At 49.4% G+C, this 18,733-nt stretch overlaps 4 protein-coding genes across 4 annotated transcripts; 2 read left to right on the plus strand and 2 right to left on the minus strand.

The window, feature by feature from the left end:
* Nucleotides 1–150: 150 nt before the first annotated feature.
* On the plus strand, nt 151–2,652 carry BUD31 (BUD31 homolog). The gene is made up of 5 exons (XM_082772873.1): nt 151–296; nt 895–1,066; nt 1,544–1,666; nt 1,877–2,043; nt 2,386–2,652. Exons 2-5 carry the CDS (start codon nt 973–975, stop codon nt 2,434–2,436), a joined length of 435 nt encoding a protein of 144 aa, XP_082628999.1. The 5' UTR covers nt 151–296; nt 895–972; the 3' UTR covers nt 2,437–2,652.
* Nucleotides 2,653–2,774: 122 nt separating this feature from the next.
* PTCD1 (pentatricopeptide repeat domain 1) lies at nt 2,775–7,692 on the minus strand. Its single transcript, XM_082772297.1, has 8 exons — nt 7,019–7,692; nt 6,317–6,457; nt 5,896–6,114; nt 5,208–5,309; nt 4,095–4,835; nt 3,793–3,909; nt 3,328–3,510; nt 2,775–3,119 (listed from the first exon to the last, which is right to left on the minus strand). The coding sequence occupies exons 1-8, from the start codon at nt 7,604–7,606 to the stop codon at nt 2,925–2,927; spliced, it is 2,286 nt and encodes a 761-aa protein (XP_082628423.1). The 5' UTR covers nt 7,607–7,692; the 3' UTR covers nt 2,775–2,924.
* Nucleotides 7,693–7,824: 132 nt separating this feature from the next.
* CPSF4 (cleavage and polyadenylation specific factor 4) lies at nt 7,825–15,882 on the plus strand. Its single transcript, XM_082772298.1, has 8 exons — nt 7,825–8,084; nt 8,963–9,013; nt 9,579–9,731; nt 10,524–10,619; nt 10,772–10,865; nt 11,328–11,400; nt 12,283–12,375; nt 13,781–15,882. Exons 1-8 carry the CDS (start codon nt 7,982–7,984, stop codon nt 13,847–13,849), a joined length of 732 nt encoding a protein of 243 aa, XP_082628424.1. The 5' UTR covers nt 7,825–7,981; the 3' UTR covers nt 13,850–15,882.
* Nucleotides 15,883–16,031: 149 nt separating this feature from the next.
* ATP5MF (ATP synthase membrane subunit f) lies at nt 16,032–17,644 on the minus strand. The gene is made up of 4 exons (XM_082772299.1): nt 17,595–17,644; nt 17,391–17,498; nt 16,532–16,648; nt 16,032–16,196 (listed from the first exon to the last, which is right to left on the minus strand). Exons 1-4 carry the CDS (start codon nt 17,608–17,610, stop codon nt 16,168–16,170), a joined length of 270 nt encoding a protein of 89 aa, XP_082628425.1. The 5' UTR covers nt 17,611–17,644; the 3' UTR covers nt 16,032–16,167.
* Nucleotides 17,645–18,733: the final 1,089 nt, after the last annotated feature.

Genomic DNA, 18,733 nt, shown 5'->3' on the forward strand with positions numbered 1-18,733 from the left:
GCGAGGCCCCCGCCGCGGGGCTGCCCGCTCAGCGCCTCCTCGTCCGCCGCCGCTCCGCGTCTTTTCCCGGTGCGAAACGAGAAGGCAGCGCGCGGCCCTGAGGCCGAGGCAGAGGTTTTGCGGTATCCCAGTTGAGGGAGGGGAGAACGGCGGGGAAGGGCTTGGAGAAAGGAGGTTTTTATTCAGGCGCTGCGGTGGGCACCTCAGCGCGGCGCGGAGGGGGGAAGAGGACCCCACGGGCGGCAGTGGGACCGGAGCGGGGCCGGGAGCGGAGCGGGACCGGGAGCGGGACAAGGGTAGGGCCAGAACCAGGCCCGGGGCCAACAGGAACCGTCCCGGTGCCAGCCCCAGGCCGCGGGGGGCTACCGGGGGGTTACCGGGAGGCACCGGGAGGGTACAGGGGGGTTACCGAGAGAGCACCGGAGGTCACCGGGGAGGTACCGGGAGGTACCGGAGGGTACAGGGGGAGCACCGGGGGGTTACCGGGGGGCACCGGAGGGTACAGGGGGGTTACCGGGAGGGCACCAGAGGGTACCTGAAGGTACCGGGGGGGCACCGGAGGGCACTGGGAGGTACCGGGAGGTACCTGGAGGGTACCAGGGGTGCACCAGGAGGGCACCGGGGGGTACTGGGAGGTACCGGAGGGTATCTGGAGGTACCGGGGGGGCACCGGGAGCGTACCGGGGGGTACCGGGAGGTACCGGGGGGTTATCGAGGGTACCGGGAGGTTACCAGTGGGCACCAGGGGTTACTGGGGGGTACCGGGAGGTACCTGGAGAGTACCAGGGCGGCACCAGGAGGGTACTGGGAGGTTACCGGGAGGCACCGGGGGGGCACCGGCCGCGCCCCGGAGCCCCTCGGGATCCCCGCAGCCTCCCCCGTGCCTCTTTTCAGCGGTTCCGAGGGATCCGAGGCGCCCGCTCAGGGGAGCAGACAGGCGGCAGCCCCCGGTGTTCCCCCGTCCCCGCGGCGATGCCGAAGGTGAAGCGCAGCAGGAAGCCGCCCCCCGACGGCTGGGAGCTGATCGAGCCCACGCTGGATGAGCTGGACCAGAAGATGCGGGAAGGTAACGGCCCTGAAACCAGCCCGTCCCTAATGCCCCGGCCACCCCCCAAACACGGGGCAAGCCCCGGGTTGTCCTGGGTTGTCCTGAGCTTTTTTGGGTGTGTTTGGGTCACCGGGCAGAGGGCTGGGGTGCGCCTGTTGTGGGGTGCTCTGTGAGCAATGCGTGCAGAGGGACCGGTAGCTCCTGCCCGTGCTGTTGCTCTGGTCCGACGAGATCCATCAGCCATGAAGTCAGCTCCGTCCCTCCGCAGGTCACCTCCTTCCCCCTGTCCTCATAATTTAGCTTTTATTTCCTAAAGGGACCCTGCCAGGCCACGTCCCTCTCCTTGGAATCCTCTCCCATTAAGCTCGTTCCTAATTCCAAGTTGTTAAAGTCAGGAATGCTCCTGGAGCAGTTTCTAATCTTACAGAGGAAGGTGGAAATCTGGGAGAATCAGCTGAAATCTGGTGGGATCTGATGTTTGTTGTTCCCTCCCAGCGGAGACCGAGCCCCACGAGGGGAAGAGGAAAGTGGAGTCGCTTTGGCCCATCTTCAGAATCCACCACCAGAAGACACGTTACATTTTTGACCTCTTCTACAAAAGAAAAGCCATCAGCAGAGGTGAGAAGGACAAATGCCTCCCCCTGGTGAGGTGTCTGCCTGGGGGTGCACCCAAACAGGGGTGATGAAGGGAGGGAGGGCGGAGGGAATTCTGGCCCCTGCGTAGCTCTAACAGCTCGTGAGCACTGCTAGAAATTCCTCGTGCTGTTTTCAAAAACACTTCCTGGGAGCTACTTGTGCTAATAACGTCTGCTCTTTGGCTCTTTGCAGAGCTCTACGAGTACTGCATCAAGGAAGGATACGCCGACAAGAACCTGATTGCCAAGTGGAAGAAGCAGGGCTACGAGAACCTCTGCTGCCTGCGCTGCATCCAGACGCGGGACACCAACTTCGGGACCAACTGCATCTGCAGGGTCCCCAAAAGCAAGCTGGAAGTGGTAAGTTCTCAGCTTCTCCCTCCCCTTCTGCCCTTTCTAACCTCACCCTGGTCAGGGACAGCAGGGGAGGGAATGTTCTTCCTTCTGGTAATTTCCTTTAGTTCTAACAATTTTTACCTTTTGCCGGTAGATTTAATATCTGGGTGCTTTAAAGCTGCTGCCAGCTTTGGCGTGTGGTTGCTCCAAGTTATTAAAGTGTAGAAAACTATATAAAATCGGGCTGTAGGCAGCCTTTTCACACAGACCCCTTCAAAACACAGCCTCTGCAGCAAGGCTGAGGCCAGGGGGACTGCCTGCCCACCAGAGCTTGGCTGAAATATCGCTGTCGCATCTCTTTTCTAGGGTAGAATCATTGAATGCACTCACTGCGGATGCCGAGGTTGTTCTGGGTGAAGCACCGAGACCCAAATATTACCTTTTGAACTCTGAACTCGTCCTGCACCGTGGACTCTGAGTGCAATTATACCCACCTCCTGCGTGATTGGATAGCTCTGTACTGCGATTAAACCAGCAACGTGCTCGCCTGGATGCTAGGTATAAAGGATGTTGTTTTGGAGTAGCTTTTTGTGTGGCCATTGATTTTAAAATAAAGTCTGCTTTCCTGAGAGACCGGAGCAGTCTTCTAGCAAAACTCATCTGTGCCCCTCTTCTCCTGTTGGATGTGGGGTTGTGCGTTTGTTTTTTAAGGTGATTTGTTTAAGTATCTTAAGGAAGCTCACTGGAAATGTGTTTGCTTCTCCTTGGAACAGAGGACAAATAATATTTTATTTAGTGGTTATCATAAGAATTTGGGTTCCTGGAACTACAAAACAGCTTTCCTACACGGAGGCAGTTTAAGGGAGTGAATTCCGAGTTCTCTCAGCACACCGAACACGCAGGACCTAGCTGTCAGCTGCAGCCTCCTGGCGTAGCTTCCCCTGCACATCCTCTCCCTTATCCTCCCCCACGGACCGTTTGGCTGTTCTGTATTTCTCCCAGGGGTGGGGCGTCTCCTCTCCTGCCATGACTTTTAACCACCGGTGGTAGTAGCCACGGAAGCCGTCAATTTTCGCCAGGTAGGGGTTCTTTGACTTATACTACAAAGAGAAAACCAACAAAAAAAAAAGAATTTGATTAGAACAGAGCTCATAATACCGGCATGCAGCAGCTACAGGCTGTTATTAGGTAAAATGCTGCTGAGAAAATGCCACCAGATCAAACAAACCCCAAGGAAGAAGCCTGGGCACTCACACCTCCCCTCCCTCGGTGGTGTTTCTCACCCTGCAGACTGTCACGGCCACTCACCCGGTCAAATTTTGGTGGGTACTGCGCTGCAAACTCCAGCTGGCGTATGATGACCTCGTTGGGAGGCACTTCGTTATTCCTCATGTCTCGCAGGATCTCCGTGAGGTAGCTGTAATCCAGCTGCCTCACGGCGGCACCGATGAGGGCGCTGTAGATGTACTTGTTGGGAGTTATTCCGGACATCTGGAAACGACAAATTAGCTGCCAGTTAGCACAGGGTTTCCTGCGTGCCTTTTTTGTTCTGGCACCTCTCACACAAGGAGCACAGCTCTTGCTCCAGCACCTTCTCTTCCACTGAACCCTCTCCTATCCCAGTGCAGCTACAGGCTGTCAGCTGCTCTAGAGCTGTGTGTCTAGGGAATTAAATCACACCCTAGAAGCCTCAGCAGGACTTTATAGAAGCATTAATAGTTCTATTGCTTTTTGCAGCTTGAACCCTAAGCAGTAGTGGTTTATTTTTATTACCTTCAAATCTGAGAGCAGCTGCAACCCATCCTTCTCTCGGTGGCAAGCAATTGCCAAGCTACAAAACGTCTGGAGGTTAGGGGAGAGGCTCTTCTTCGCCAGAGCTGGCAGCAGGCTCTGCAAGATACAAATATTGACATCAGTTTCCAGAAAGCCTCGCTGTAGCACTGCTGAGTGGAAAGCAGTGCCAAATTCCCAGTTTCTGTTGTGGACAGAGAAGCAGGTGTCACAATGAAACACAGCACAACTGGAGGCCCGAAACAAGAAGGCAACAACGAGGCTGGTTCTGGGTTTTACCTTACCTTTGCTCCTTCCAGGTCTCCCTGTTTGCTTTTCTTCCTTATTAAAGCGTTAAAGAAAGTCACGTCTACTTTCACCTTATGCTCATCCAGGAGTGCCAGAAGAGAGGATTCTGACGGGCTTTGGGATTCCACCAGCTCAGCCAGTAACGTGAACGTTTTAATGTTGGGTTCTGCATTGTCCTCTTTCATTTTGTTCAAGAAGCCCTCCACGTCCCCCATCAGAGCCAGTCTATGGGATGGCGTGGCCACCGTCCCCAAGGAGACCACGGCTGCATCAGGAACCCGCGAATCCAGCAAGTTGGGCAGGTTGCACAAATGCAGTTTCTGGCTTAGGCATGCTTGGTCCTGCTCTAGCTCGTTCTGATCTCCTCTCACCAATGCTTCAGTGCTGTTGTTGAGACCAGCTGGTACTAGTTTCATTTCGGCCTCATTCACATCTTCCCTTTGTTGCCTGATCAGCTCTTCAGGCTGCACCAAACTCTGCTGAAATAATTGCTTTTCCATGGCCTCCACGTCCAGCTGGACAGCAGGTACTCCCTCTGATCCCTTCTTTCTCTGGTTTTTCACCTTCTGTGTGCCGGGTGCGAGCCTTAGCTGAGGTGAGCTCCCGTCGGCGGGGCTGAGCAGTACCTGGGAGGCCACAACCGGATCGCCAATTCCGCAGTCTCTAGCAGCACGCAGCATCAAGTTGTACGTGTGGATGTTGGCCTTTATTCCAAGCTTAGCCATCTGCTTCCAAACCTGCAGAGGGGAAGATGAACATCAAATGTAAGTAACAGCGAACAGCAGGAGCACTTCTAGCAGGATGTAAGCACGTTTACAGTGCCCACTGGTACAGTATCTACCTGCAGAAAAGGAGAAAGTTTACAGCATGAAGAGGTGAAGTGGCAGTGAGCAGCCACCTCAAGCTAGTACGGTCCTGAGACATCATTCAGGGCACCTCACCAGCTTACAGGATGTCCTGATGGAAGTCTAGTTTAAAGAATTTGTCCTAGGAGGTGCTGAGCTCCTCCTGATTTCATCAGCTCGTTGCAACCTGCTGCTTTTTGTATATTGAAGTGACAAGTTACTGTACAGAAGCGCATTTTCCTTATTTAGTCCATGAAGACAAACCTGTAAGGCGTATCGGAAGCCGCTTTCACTGTCCTTTATGCAGCTCATGAGAAGGAAGCTGAAGGTCTCAGCTGTGGGAACATGACCCTTCTGCACTATTTCCTACAAAAGGAGAGAGAGCAGAGAGAGGATTGAACTTCCCAGTTACCCAGTTTATTGCAGCCAGCTGTGAAGCTCAAATGCTGCTGTTATCTTCTGGGGACAGAGTAACAACAAAGCATAGGGTGAGCTCCCAGCACTGAGCAGAACGATTGCTCCAGAATAAAAAAAAAAAACAAAACAAACAACTGAAATGCCTGCATAGATCCTAGCTTCTCCCTTAGGGGAGCTATGGGGAATTTGGGCACAGGGATAGCAAGCCTTTTAGCAACTCCTAGGCTGGCCTCTCTGAGAAAAGCTGCTGCAGAATACATCAAAATGAGGGAAAGGGGGACAGTAGTTGTGAGCCCCAGAAAAACTCTTCAATAAATTCTTGACACACCTGACCACAGTTTCAAAGACAACCTCTGTTTAGGCCTGTAGCTGCCTTGTTTTATCTAGTCAAACTTATGTGCCAGGTTGATTTAAGTGATTTTAAACCAAAGATCAATGAAATAGAAACATTTTAAGTTTAGATAATTACAGATTATAGCCCAGGAGCTTTAACTGGAGCAGAATACACTTGACACAAGAAAAGCCACGTATTTACCTTCAGTACATCCAAGCACATCCTGAGATCTGAGCACAGGGCACAGACTTTCAGCAGCGCATGGTAAGTTATCAGATTCAGCTCTTGGTTTTTGCTCTTTAGCTGCTGCCGTAATTTGAGGGCGCTCTGCAGGCCTGAGTCTTTCCACGGTGATTCAGCACAGGCATTGAACAGGGCTGTGTACGTGGGCTCGGTGGGACTTAAGCCTCGTTTTTTCATCTAAGAGAAGACAAGAAAACACAGGACTAACTTTTTAGGAAAAAAGTTTTAGAATTTCCTACTTTGGTTTTAAAAGTTTCAGGCTAAGAAGACGTAAACACTAAAAGGCATTCTGGAGAGAGAATAACACACCAAATGTTAGAAACAGTTTTAGCTGAGAGAAGTTATGGTTTGAGAGAGCAGAGAACATAAACCTACGTACATCATTGTAGAGCTTGAATGCCTTTTTCACGTAGCCAACCCTGCCACAGCCGCCAATTAGAACGGTGTAATTGCTTTCTTCCGGCTGCACTCGCTCTTCCTTCAGCATCTGCACCTCAAACAGCTCCAGAGCCTCTGCCAGCTATGGGAAAAAGGAAAATCCATTACGAGGCAGCAACAGAATCAGTCACAATATATCAATATCCTCAGCCGTAGTCAGATTGTGGTGAAAGTCCTACAGAGCACAGGATTCCTCACAAATTTTTGCTTCTTCCTGTAAAGATATGAATGAAGCACGTAAGATGATACAGATGCTGTTGCAGGGATTTGGGATAATAGGTGGTGGCATAAAAATATCAAAGCCACGACTGCCAGAGGGGACATTGGATTAATTGAGCAGAGACAGCACTGAGGAGCGGCTGAATTTCTAGAAGTCACTGTCTGGACACCATCAAAAATGATTAGTTAACCCCATTCCTATTTGGAAAGGGAAAAATTAGGTAGGAAGGTGGTGTGAACAGAACTCAGGTAAATAGGATGCGAGCATGTCTTTTGATTACAACTTCTTGCTCTGAAGCAGTCAGAAGGTTGGAATCAATGAACTTTGCAGCTCCCTTCCAACAAAACTACTCTAATCCTAACCCAAGAGTGTGCTGTTTGGCAGCAATTAAATATTATTACCAAAAACGAGCAAAGAGCAAACCTTGTCTTCTTTGATGAGCGCCTTGCACCTCAAGAAGTACCAGTACGGGGTGTTCCTGGGCCCGCGCCGGGGCTTCCTTCCCATGTCCTCCTCTCCCTCTTCTTCCACCTTTAAGTCCCGGCTCCGCGGCGTGGCTTTGTGGTAGAACTTCCTAGCGGAAAACCTGGTGGAGAGCGTCCCGAACTCCACACCTTCATCATCATCATCATCCTCATCGTCCTCCCTGCAGCCTCCCAAGCTTTCTCCTTCCCCTTGATCCTTGCTGTGGTGGGGTCCGGGCGATGAACTCAGTGCCCTGTGACCCCATAGTTTTGGGGGGACACTGGGGGGGACCCTGTGAGGGGCTGAGGGGACACCGGGGAGGGCTGAGGGGACACCGGGGGGCCCTGAAGGGACACTGGGGGACCCTGAGGGGACACCGGGGGGCACCGAGGAGGCACCGGGGGACCCTGAGGAGACACTGGGGGACCCTGAGGAGACACCGGGAGGCCCTGAGGGGACACCGGGGGACCCTGAGGCGACACCGCGGGGCTGCCCGCGGCCCCTCGGGGCGATGGCGAGGAGGAACCGGAGCGGCGCGCGCCTCATGGCGGGGGCACCCTGAGGGGAAAACGGAGCCCGGGAACCGAGAACCGGCCCCGGTTCCCGGAGGGGGGGAGGTAGGGGAGGGTTCCTCGGGCTCCTCACGGCGCCTGCGCGGGAAGAGAAAGAGGAGGAGGAGGAGGAGGAGGAGGAGGAGGAAGGGGCGGCCCCGGTGCTGTGAGGCGAGGGTCAGAGGCCGGCTCCCGGCATCCCCAGGCGGGCGGCGCGGCGCGGAGCGGCGCTGCCGCCGCCTCCCCGTCAGCCGAGGCGCTGCCGAAGCGGAGCAGGCTGGGCCGGGCCAGGCCGGGCCGGGCCTGGCCGCAGCCGGCCCCCACCATTCCCCCCCTTCCTTCCCGTTGCCGTCGCCCCCCGGCTGCCACCATGCAGGAGCTCATCGCCAGCGTGGACCACATCAAGTTCGACCTGGAGCTGGCCGTCGAGCAGCAGCTGGGGGCGCAGCCGCTGCCTTTTCCCGGCATGGACAGTGCGTGGGGGCTCGGGGGGCCTTCCCTTCCCTTCCCTTCCCTTCCCTTCCCTTCCCTTCCCTTCCCTTCCCTTCCCTTCCCTTCCCTTCCCTTCCCTTCCCTTCCCTTCCCTTCCCTTCCCTTCCCTTCCCTTCCCTTCCCTCTCTCTCAGCCCTCTCCCCCCAGGTTTCTCTGTGAGGCCACATTTTGTCTCACACCACCTCTTTCTCCCATTCTCCCTGCTGAAAGCCTTAATTTGTATCGCACCGGCCTAGAAAATGGAAATTCAGGCTTTAACATGAATAAAGACGACTTTTTGCACCCTCTATTTCATTCCCTTCTGATAGCTGAGGTGTTTTGGTGGCAGGGAAGCTTCATCTCGAGGTGCATTCGTGGCCTGGTCTCACAAGGCTGTCGTGCAGCCTCATAGCCCGCCACAAGCAGCCTAGGGAGACTCAGATGTTTGTTGAAGATTTCTGGCTAGGCTGATACTCCTGTGTTTTAATTCTCTTAAATGCTGTGATTCCTGTTGTGATCAGCAAGGGATGACACCCCGATGATTGTTTCAGGCCGTTCTGGGCAAAGAACACGAGGCCGTAGTTGTCAGGACTGTGAGCACAAGTTTCACTGCAGTGAATGACTAAAGAGCAGAGGCAAAACCTAAATCTCTGAAAGTCCAAACAGGCACCACCAACCTAACACAAGTTCCCCTCCTGTGTATTTACTAAGAACAGAGATATTTGTGAAGGCCAGACATGCAGGAGAATAAATTCACCAAACCAAAACGTTTCTTTTCTTTTGTATTTGAGAACCAGACTGCTTCTTGAGAAAGGAAACGCTTTGAAAGCTGCTACGAAAGTTCATTGCAGTTAATTATGTTTCTTTGTTCTCTCCACAGAATCAGGTGCAGCTGTCTGTGAATTTTTTTTAAAAGCGGCCTGTGGAAAAGGCAAGTAGTCTGTCCAATACTGTTATGTTCATATGAAGGGTAAGAAAATTAGATTTGCTAGCACTACCTACAATGCTCATAGTTTTTGTTAAGAGAGGGCCTGACAGATATTGAGCATAAAAATGAAGGATATTGGATTAATTCCAGCAACTATGAAGTGATAGGTTATTTGTTTTGCAGTTTGGGTGGTTGGTTGGTTGGTTTGTTTGTTTGTTTTTTTTTGGGGGGGGCACTGGGAGGTGAATGAGAAAATCTACCAGTGAGGGAAGGCTTGAATTTACCACAAGCAGACCTGTGTGGTTGTGTCTGTATTAGTAGCTGTGGGTTGTGATTGTCAGCTTTAAGAGCTGGACACTACACTGCTCAGCTTGTTAGAGGGTAAAATAGGACTTGTCTGGAAGTCCCTGTTTTGTCGTTGTCATTAAATGCTGAAGTCATAAACAAAAGTAAAGTCTTCTGAAGCCCCTCTTGCAGAGGCGAGGGAAGAGTTGTTGCTGCTGTGTGCCTGCTCGTGCTGCAGATCTTAATTGTTCTTTTTCCTTCTGCTCACCCCATTCTTCTGCAGGAGGCATGTGCCCATTCAGACACATCAGCGGGGAAAAGACAGTTGTTTGCAAACACTGGCTACGAGGACTGTGCAAAAAGGGAGACCAGTGCGAGTTTCTGCACGAGTATGACATGACCAAGATGCCTGAGTGTTACTTCTACTCCAAATTTGGTAAGGGGCATTGTAGCTCCTACTTAGCATTCCTTGCAAGCGTGGGAGTCTGATGAAGAGGATCCTGGTACATCCTTCTTGTACTGTCTTCAGAACATTGCAGTTCTTCTGAGTTTGCTGATACTGTTAGGCCTGAGCTTTTCAGATCTGGTTAGCGCTTCATCTCACGCCCCTAAGTCCGCCATGCCTTGTAGATGTCTTCTCTCTCAAGAGCTTGTCCCTTGGGGGAAGAGGGGGGAAGTTCAAAGTTGTTTCTGGGTGTTGTTCTTTATTTTCTGTTTTGGTTATGAGTTGAGTAGGCTGAGCAGGTGGTCTTTGCATGACTCTTGTTTTGGGGAGTTGATAAGCAGCAGAGGGCATGGGGGTGCAAAACTTTTATGCACTTGCTTTCCAGCTCTGGAGATCTGGACATAATGAGGCAACTTGCTGTCAGAAACTTACAGTCTTGTAGGTTTCCTTGGATTGTGAGGTTAGTGCGCAATTTGTAGTTTCTCCACACTTTTGGTGCACTATATGTTTGGTTTTTGTTATCATGACTGCTCTTTCAAATTCAGTTTCCGCATTGTTTTTAAAAGCACACACAAACAATCCAGCCTGGTAGAACTTGGCTCACCGGGGGTGAGTGCTTGGTGTTCATCCCCTAGGTTAAGGCAGGCAGTAAGACTGTTGTGCCTGAACGTGTAAATGTTGGTAACAGCTTTGTGGGAGCTACACGATCCAGGTAATGGTTTAGGACCAGTTTGGTCTTGAAGTCGTACAATTGACTAAGAAGTGTGTTTGCCTTTGGTACAGGGGAATGCAGTAACAAAGAATGCCCATTCTTGCACATCGACCCGGAATCTAAGATCAAAGACTGTCCCTGGTATGACAGAGGCTTCTGTAAACATGGTATGTATGTTGTGTAGTTGCTGCTTCTCTGGCTGTAAATCAAGGGTAGGGTGCTGCCATTCTTCCTTGGCATGATCTGCTTGTGTACCTGCTGCTAGTGAGTGCTGCTGTGCGCATTTATGATACGTGAACCATGGAGCTTTGTGTTGCAGGTCCCCTCTGCAGACACCGACACACTCGAAGAGTCATTTGTGTGAATTACCTAGTAGGATTCTGTCCAGAGGGACCTACCTGTAAATTCATGCAGTGAGTATGTTTCCAGGCTTGTCCTGTAATCTCGTTTCCTCCATGATCTGATATATGTCAAATGAGGGTGCCCTAGTGCTTCCCAATGGTTTTGGAAAGTTGGCCAACATTTAGTTTGTTGCGTTTTCACTTGGAGGGTGTGGGGCTGGGCCTCCTCAGGGAGTTAGTTACCAGTAGGCCTCTGGAGTGGTGCTCGGATGCCATCAGTGCAGTGAGATTGCATGGGTTTAGGTTCCAGAAGACTTCACAGCTAGAGGGAGATGCTGCGTACTGGTTTAGCATTTTAGTATGCATAAGTATTGAGCATCAAAATGTGAAGAGAAGTGGGGAGGGGAGGCCTGTTTCCCATGAACCTAAGTTAATTAGCTGAATGTTTGTTTTCTTTTTTGGTGTTTTTTGAGCTGATGGTAAAACGTTGGCATATGATTTGAGAATCAATCTTTTTGTTTTGGTCTAAACCAGCCCTCGGTTTGAACTGCCTATGGGAACCACAGAGCAACCACCACTGCCTCAGCCGACACAAACACAGCAAAAGGTACACAATTTCTCTGCCTCCCCTTCATACCCACCCTCAAAGCATTCCCCACAGTGTTTTAGAAGAATTTATAGTCTCTAATGGTCAAAACAGGATACCTGGACTCTTGGATCTGACTTGCCTGCAAAAACATAGAGAAACACTCACTAAATGAGGGAAAACCTCTCCTATTTTATTTGTGTGTGTGATATACTTTTCTTAATAAGGACTTAGAGAAAAATCTTAATGAACCATGAAGCACTGCCCCTTCTCTGCCTTCCTCCCAGCCCTCTAATGTCTGCCATCTGATCATTGCTGCTGCTTTTGTCCTGGGAGCATGGCGTTTTTTTTTGTTCTGTTTCTCCCCTCAACTTGGCCAACTTTCTCAGTCATTGTTACAATTCTTCAGCTCAGAGGCCAGCAGTGGCAGTTCTGTTACCTAGGGGGCTGCCTGGAAGGAGGGGAAGTGCTACACAAGAATTAAGCAGCTAGCAGCCCTGCGTGCCATTGTAGTCATGAAGGTTGCTCCAACTTTGCATAAAAATCTAGTCACAGAACACTCCTGCATTACCTAGAAGCACATCATACGTGGTTGTGCAGCAATCTGCCAGTTTTTGGAATCTGCATGACATCTCTTGGTGATGGCAATGATATTTTAGCAGCCTAAACCAACTCTAAATTTGCTTTTCAGAGAAAAAGCAGGATTGCTGGGCTTTATAAGCCTCAGTTTTTGATTTCTTCTCTCTGGTGCTCCAGCTGGCAGATCACCCACACATAGATTTGGAAGAAAATTGATCATTCGATATGTGGGGTGTTCTTTTTTTCTTCTTAACAAAATAACAACCGTAAAGGTCATCATGCCTGATGCACTTAACGAGTCAGAACTCTTCTCCCAACCAACAGAGGACGCCCCAAGTCATTGGAGTCATGCAGTCTCAAAATAACAACACTGGGAACAGAGGACCCCGGCCGTTGGAGCAAGTAACCTGTTACAAGGTAATTCATCTGGACTGCCTCAGGCTGCTTTGCTGCTGGTTGCTTGCCACAGGAAAAGAAATGGACTGGTGTGGTTGTGGTCTTGGTCCTGCAAAGGGTTTTTCACAGTGAAATGTGCCCTGATCATTAAACATCACACTTTTAGTGAGTGGATATAGCTGTGGGAATTATTATTGAGTTCTTAAGCCTGGAGACAGCTGGTTTGCCAGCTCAGGGGCTTGCAGTGAGCAGTTAAGACTGTTGGAGGACATACTTAAGTTTGTCTGCTAATAAACAGGATCCCTACCACAGCGATGGTTAAAGGAGACTGTCAAACTGCACGCTTCAAAATAAGGATTAATATTAGTTTTATCTGCCAAGTTAGTTTGCTTACACCCGGAGACTGGGGAATGACTTTGGTGTGGAAGGTCCTTGTGGGTAACAGAAACTGAGTATTTCAATTTCAGATATGAACAGAAATTTCTGTTCTGTTTCAGACTGTTCAGTGTTTCAGCTGTAATTTCAGCAAGCCCTCACTGTCAAACCAAAAAATAAACTGTTCACCTTGGTTTCTCATTCAGGATCATGGGAAATAGTTTGACACAATCGGGTTTCCATCTCTGCTCATTTTTCCCCAAAAGCCACAACCCTAGCCACTAGAAAAGATTAAAAAAAAAAAAAAACAAAACTAACATAAAAAACAACCACCTTTCTTTCCCATCATCTTTGACAGTTACATCATTGTGTGTGCCAACTTTGTGTCTTAAATGCTTGTCTGGGTAGAAGTTACTGTGACCAGACAAAGGTATTTAAGAAGCTGGATCCATTTCACTGAAAACCTTTAGTAGCTGTTTATTCAGTTCCAAAACAAAGTTTTAGTAAATGCTGACAACATAAACCCACTCCACTGAAGGCATCTTGTGACAGTGACAGCCTCAGAGACGTGAGCTCCTATAACTGGAACTAGCAAAATGTTACAGTGAGTGAGAAAGCACAGAGAATTTTCATCCTGCCTTTCCCGTTTTTTGCAACTGCAGGTTTCAAAAGTCACATCTCTGCCCGAGGCTATGTTATTGTACTTCATCTCCAGTAAATGAGCAGCGTAGAGCTGGGACTTAAGGAAGCAAATAAATTACGTATGTGGAGAATGCTGTAATATCAGATACTGACATTTCTCTCTGCGTTTGAGTAGCCCTAAGGTGCAGAGTCATGAATCTAATCTGGGATAGCTGATCAGCAGAGCCCCCAGTGTATCTGTGTCGCAGTGCTTATCAGGTGGAGTGGTCTTGGAAGCCTCAAATGTTGAAATTCTCCTTGTGTGTGATAAAGTTCTGGAATTGAACAGTTGCTGGCTATGTTATTAAAGGCAGCAGGAGGAAAAAGCTGTAGCTCCGTCCTAACTTACCTCTCTCTTTCTTTTTTTTAGTGTGGTGAAAAAGGTCATTATGCCAACAGATGCACCAAAGGACATCTGGCCTTTCTCAGTGGACAGTGAAAGAGCAGAAAGAAGAGCGCAAGGGAGCTATAAACACTGAGAAAAGGTTTCTGCCTAGCACTATTTCTTGAACTATTAATCAGGTTGTTTTTTTTTAATGCCATTACTGGAAAGAACTGGTCAGAGGCTGGTTGCTGCTAAGCAAGATTTTTGTAATTGTCCACAACTTTTTTTATGTTTTAACCTTTTTAAATAGATTTTGGCCTCCGTCTACTTTCATTGAGCCCTGCTGAAAGGTAGATCTAAAAGCAAATAGATACGCAAACCCCTCACCGGTGCAGCATTCAATGTAAACTCATCTTAACTCCAGTGTTTCTTTAAAGTGTTTTCCTTCTGCCACTTCTCTTTGGAGAATCTGCAGCGTTTCAGCCCTCCCTGTGGAAGCAGGAAGACTGACTGGGAAAATTAATACTTGAAATGCCTTCCCTTCAGTGAGGAAGCAGGAATTCTGCTGTCCCGTAGCTCTTACAAAGCAAAGTCGTGTTCGTAGATCCCGATAAACCTGTCCTGGTGGCTGACTTAAGGACTCACACACACCAGGCTGCAAAACTCTCGTCCACTTAACTTTGTCTCTATGTTTCTTGCTATACTGGAGGTTAGAAATTAATCTTCTGGGTGAAAACAAATTGGGGGATATTAAATTGGCATCTGTTGTGGTTAGCTAGACAATGAGGAGCAATGATTTTAGGAAACTCACAGCTGTGCTCATTTTCCATTTGCAAAGCAGGTAGGAAATGAACACAGCTTGAAGTGTAGGAATAGGGGAGCCTTTTCTCAGCATCCACCCTTCAGCTCACACTGAGCAGGTATTTCGTAGCCAAGAGAAGACTCAAGAAGTGGAGCTCTATATTTTTATGGAACACTGCATCTAGAAGTGGTAGAACATTCTTCTGAGAAACTCCAAGCCAAAACCCATTCATTTTGTGAGAGTATTTCAAAAGGGCCAATGACAAAATGTGAATTAAAAAAGAAAAAAAAAAGAAAAACTTGCACCTACAACGTGAGCCTTATTGAGTCTAACCCCTCTCTTATTTGCTGGCTGCCTTTATACTTTGTTTTTATTGAAATGTACTGATCGAAAAAGCTATGATTTTTTTTTTTAAACAGAGTAACGTGATTATATAAGAGAGGTGACCAGAGCCTATGTTGGTTTGAATGACAGCTGTTGTTTTATTGTGGATTATTACGTCAGTCAAAATACAAGTTTCAAGACTAAGTGACTATGGTATGACAGACCATTAAACAGTTTTTATAACATCTTGTGCCCCCAGATGCTGAGTAGTAGCCACACTGAGATGTGTTACCTCTATGTCTGAAAAGGAACAAACCCTTCAGTGTCTAGCTTCCTTTCCCATCTAGTCCAGAGAAGTTTAAGGTCTTCGCTCCCTGAACTGCTGTTTTTGGAAACTGAAAGCCTTCCTGTTACTGATAAAGCTCAAGAGATTCTTTGTATCCCGTAACAAGTGGTTTTCATTCTTGCTCCTATTGACAGAAGCACACTGCAGGTCCTACCTGCAACACCCAGCTGGTCACAAGCTGTGGCACTCGGGTGCCCTCGCTTGAAGTGCACGAGGAAGCTGAAGGACAAATACACAGCTGCTCCTCTAACTTGCATTTGTACACGTACTCTCACCCCTGCCTTTAAGTCAGTAAGCAAAGATTTTCCTTTTTTTCCATGGACTTTCATTACATTAGTGGCCTTTGAGGCTTATACCCACTCAGAATAACTGTCCAGCTTCTCTTAGTAAGGAAAGTAGCTGGAGTTTTGATAGGCTAACAGAGGTAACAAAGCTAAAACTGATCTCAGAAAGTGCTCTGCAGTGGAAAAATTGTTCTAATACCTCCAGTTCCAAGTGACAGCCAGACTGCGGATCAGAAATTATCTGCCACAAGAAAACTTAAAGCTCAGCTATTCTTCTTTCAAATTAAAATATAACCTTTTAGCTAGCTGTCCAATCAGTAACACTTAGGTCATTAGAAGTAAAAAAGCATTGGATTGTTTCTTATCACATAGTTAAGGATGAATCAGCTGTAGTAATTTTCCCAGTTCATATTGCAGCCGAGATAGCACACCGACCATTTTCCAGCCATCTCTAAACTTCTCGAGGGACGTAAAGCTGAGAAGACAAACCCACACAGTACAATTAACAAGCGAGTTAGGAGAGTCTCAGCTCAGTGGGTGTAAAGTGTACGCACTTTATTATTGGTCATAATAGTACAGAGTTTGTTATGAACAGTTCTGATGTCTCCTGTTGGGTAACTGTTCCAGTAGCCAAGTCTAGTCAGGAGCTGCACCTTCACTTTCTGAAATTCATGCCTCAGTGATACTTCCTGCGACGGTCGTGCTCTGTATCGATGTAAAACAAGTCAATTTTACTGAAGTCACAAGAAAAATAATACTGAAACTACAGGAAAGAAAGCACTCTACAAGAAATTTAAGTGCAGTTTCTAAGCACCATCAGGTCAGACAGGCAAGATTAACGCTTTCTTCATCACACTAAAATAGTGGCTATTTGATAATCTATTAAAAGTTATTCAGGTGCTCTAGAGCTAAACAAGCTTTGCCTGCCCACAGACAGTCTCAGATTGCAGTGGCAATGGTTAGCACAGTCTTTCACTTAATTGCCCCAAGCAACCTTCCAAGCTGCCCTGTGCACACTCAGGTGTACAGCGTTTACTTACTCAAGTGACTGTAGCTCCACATGTAGCTGATGACAATGTATCCAGCAAGCACCATACTGATACCACCGAGGCCCCCTTTCTTCACATTGATGTATTTATTGTAATACCTCTCATACCCTGTGTAGGAGAAAAGCGGTTTTCATAGCAGCCAGAGGGGCTGTGTACTTTTCTGTGTCAGAAAGAAGCATGCTGGATTCACAGGGCTTCAGGAAAGTGTTTCAGATGAAACATGCAAAGGTCTCAGAATCAAGTCAGAGAAAAGGCAACCGCTGTGTTTGTTAAGCAAAATTAACATAGAGCTATTTATCATTTTCCCAAAAACATTACAATGACTTTACAAGCTCAAGCTGCTTAGGAATTAATTCATGCTTTAATACGAACATATATGCAGCACATAGATACTTTAATACTTATACACGCAGTACATAGATACTTGCATTTGGTATTTTTAAGTCTGCCTAAAGGGCATATCTACATCTATAGCAAAGGCATTGGTCAAAATTTTTGCTAAATGATCCATAGGAGCCCTCTGTCCCTACTTATCTTCAGAGAACGTGGTGACCTTATTTCCTCCTTACAGAAGAAGGGTCACTGAAAACAAACCTCTGGCACACACAGCCCAGGCGAGCAGCAGGTTTACCAAAGGCCAAACGAGGCACTGCGTGAGGCGAGGTTTCAACAACACAAAAACTGTGGTGAAGCAGCCCCTGCAGCCTGCCACCGCGAACACCTGCTGCAGCAGCAGGCGACGTTTATGCACACATAAATGCCGTTTATACACCCATAAACGATATTTATACACTCATAAACGACGTTTATACACACTGCCACCACCGCGGCCCCACGGATCCCCCCTCACCTCTGCGCAGGGCCCCCCCGATGCCTCCGGGGGTGAAGTCCCTCATGGCCAGCCAGGTGGGCAGCTGGCCCAGCTTCACGTCCAGCAGCTTCATGTCCTTGAGGGGCACTGCGGGACAGAGACAGAGACACAGAAACAGGGCAGGGTCAGGGGCCGAGGGGCCGGGCGGGGGCCGCGGTCACCTTGGCGGCCCGCGGCACTCACCCGGCACCGGCGCCATCTTGTCGCTGCGGCAGGGAGAGGCGGGAACGGGCCGCTGAGGCTCACGGGAAGAAGGTCGGGAGGGAAGCGGGGGAGGGGGTGCCGCCATCTTGGGTGTGTCGCGCCACCCCCCCCCCCCCCCCGCCGCCTCCCTCAGGGGGTGTCATGTCGCGACCGAGCCCGTTGTCGCCGAGTCGCCGTGTTGCCTCCTGAGGGATAGAGGGTGGCCAGCAGTGCGGGCTGCGGGGATAGCCTCGCTTGCCACGGGCGCGGGGCTGAGGCCTGACAGTGTGGGGCCCAGAGCTGCAGCCCTAGTGCTGTACACGTTTATTCAGAGATAACACACACCTGGGTGTAAACTTAAAATACATTGCGTACAGATATACAAATATATACACATATACACACGTACAAATATATCCTATTTGTGACAATACATTGCAAGGTGGGTTGTGAGGGGTCGCTGGGGTAAGCAGCCCTCTCATGCGGCCTCGTCAGGTGGAGGAGGAACCCCAGCCCCTATTTTCCACAGCTTTTAGGTGGAAACGCAACGGTTTAGGTGCCAAAACGGCTGCGTGCTCCCATTTCAGTGCCCACGAAGGGTCCTTCTTCCTCTGGAGGGATGTCACAGACCAAAAGGGGAGGCTATGGAAGGAGAGCTTCAAACCAGAGTGCTGGAGGTGGCCGAGCACCAGGCTGTGCGGGTGAAGCCACCTCCTGCCTCCCCGCAGAGGGCAGGGGGCACCAGGATCCCCTTCACGCCACCCTCTGCCTTTTTTTGGGGGTGCTCTGGTGCCCGCAGACCCCCTTGGGGGCCGAGGGGGCACCTGAGGAGCCGGCCGGGGGTGGGCTCCAGCAGGTGTCACTGGCACGCAGCACAATGCCTCTGCTGAGGGAGGCTGCGAGCCGGCCTGACCTCTAGAGGCTTTATTCAAATCGCATCTTTCTTCATAAAACAGCATTAGGGTTTTGCCATTCGTTGGGCTGGATCCGAAAAGCAAAGTGATACAGCAGTAAACGGGGAACAGGCATCCACCACTCTATCTGGCGGGTCAACCTCCTAGATATTAAATCTCCATCCCGCGGGGGGCTGTAGGAATGGATCGGAGATGATAAAGACTAAATTAAGGATGCTGAAGGGG

The sequence above is a fragment of the Aythya marila genome (genome assembly GCF_965140915.1).
Source record: "Aythya marila genome assembly, chromosome: 15".
In the NCBI taxonomy this organism is placed as follows: Eukaryota; Metazoa; Chordata; class Aves; order Anseriformes; family Anatidae; genus Aythya; species Aythya marila.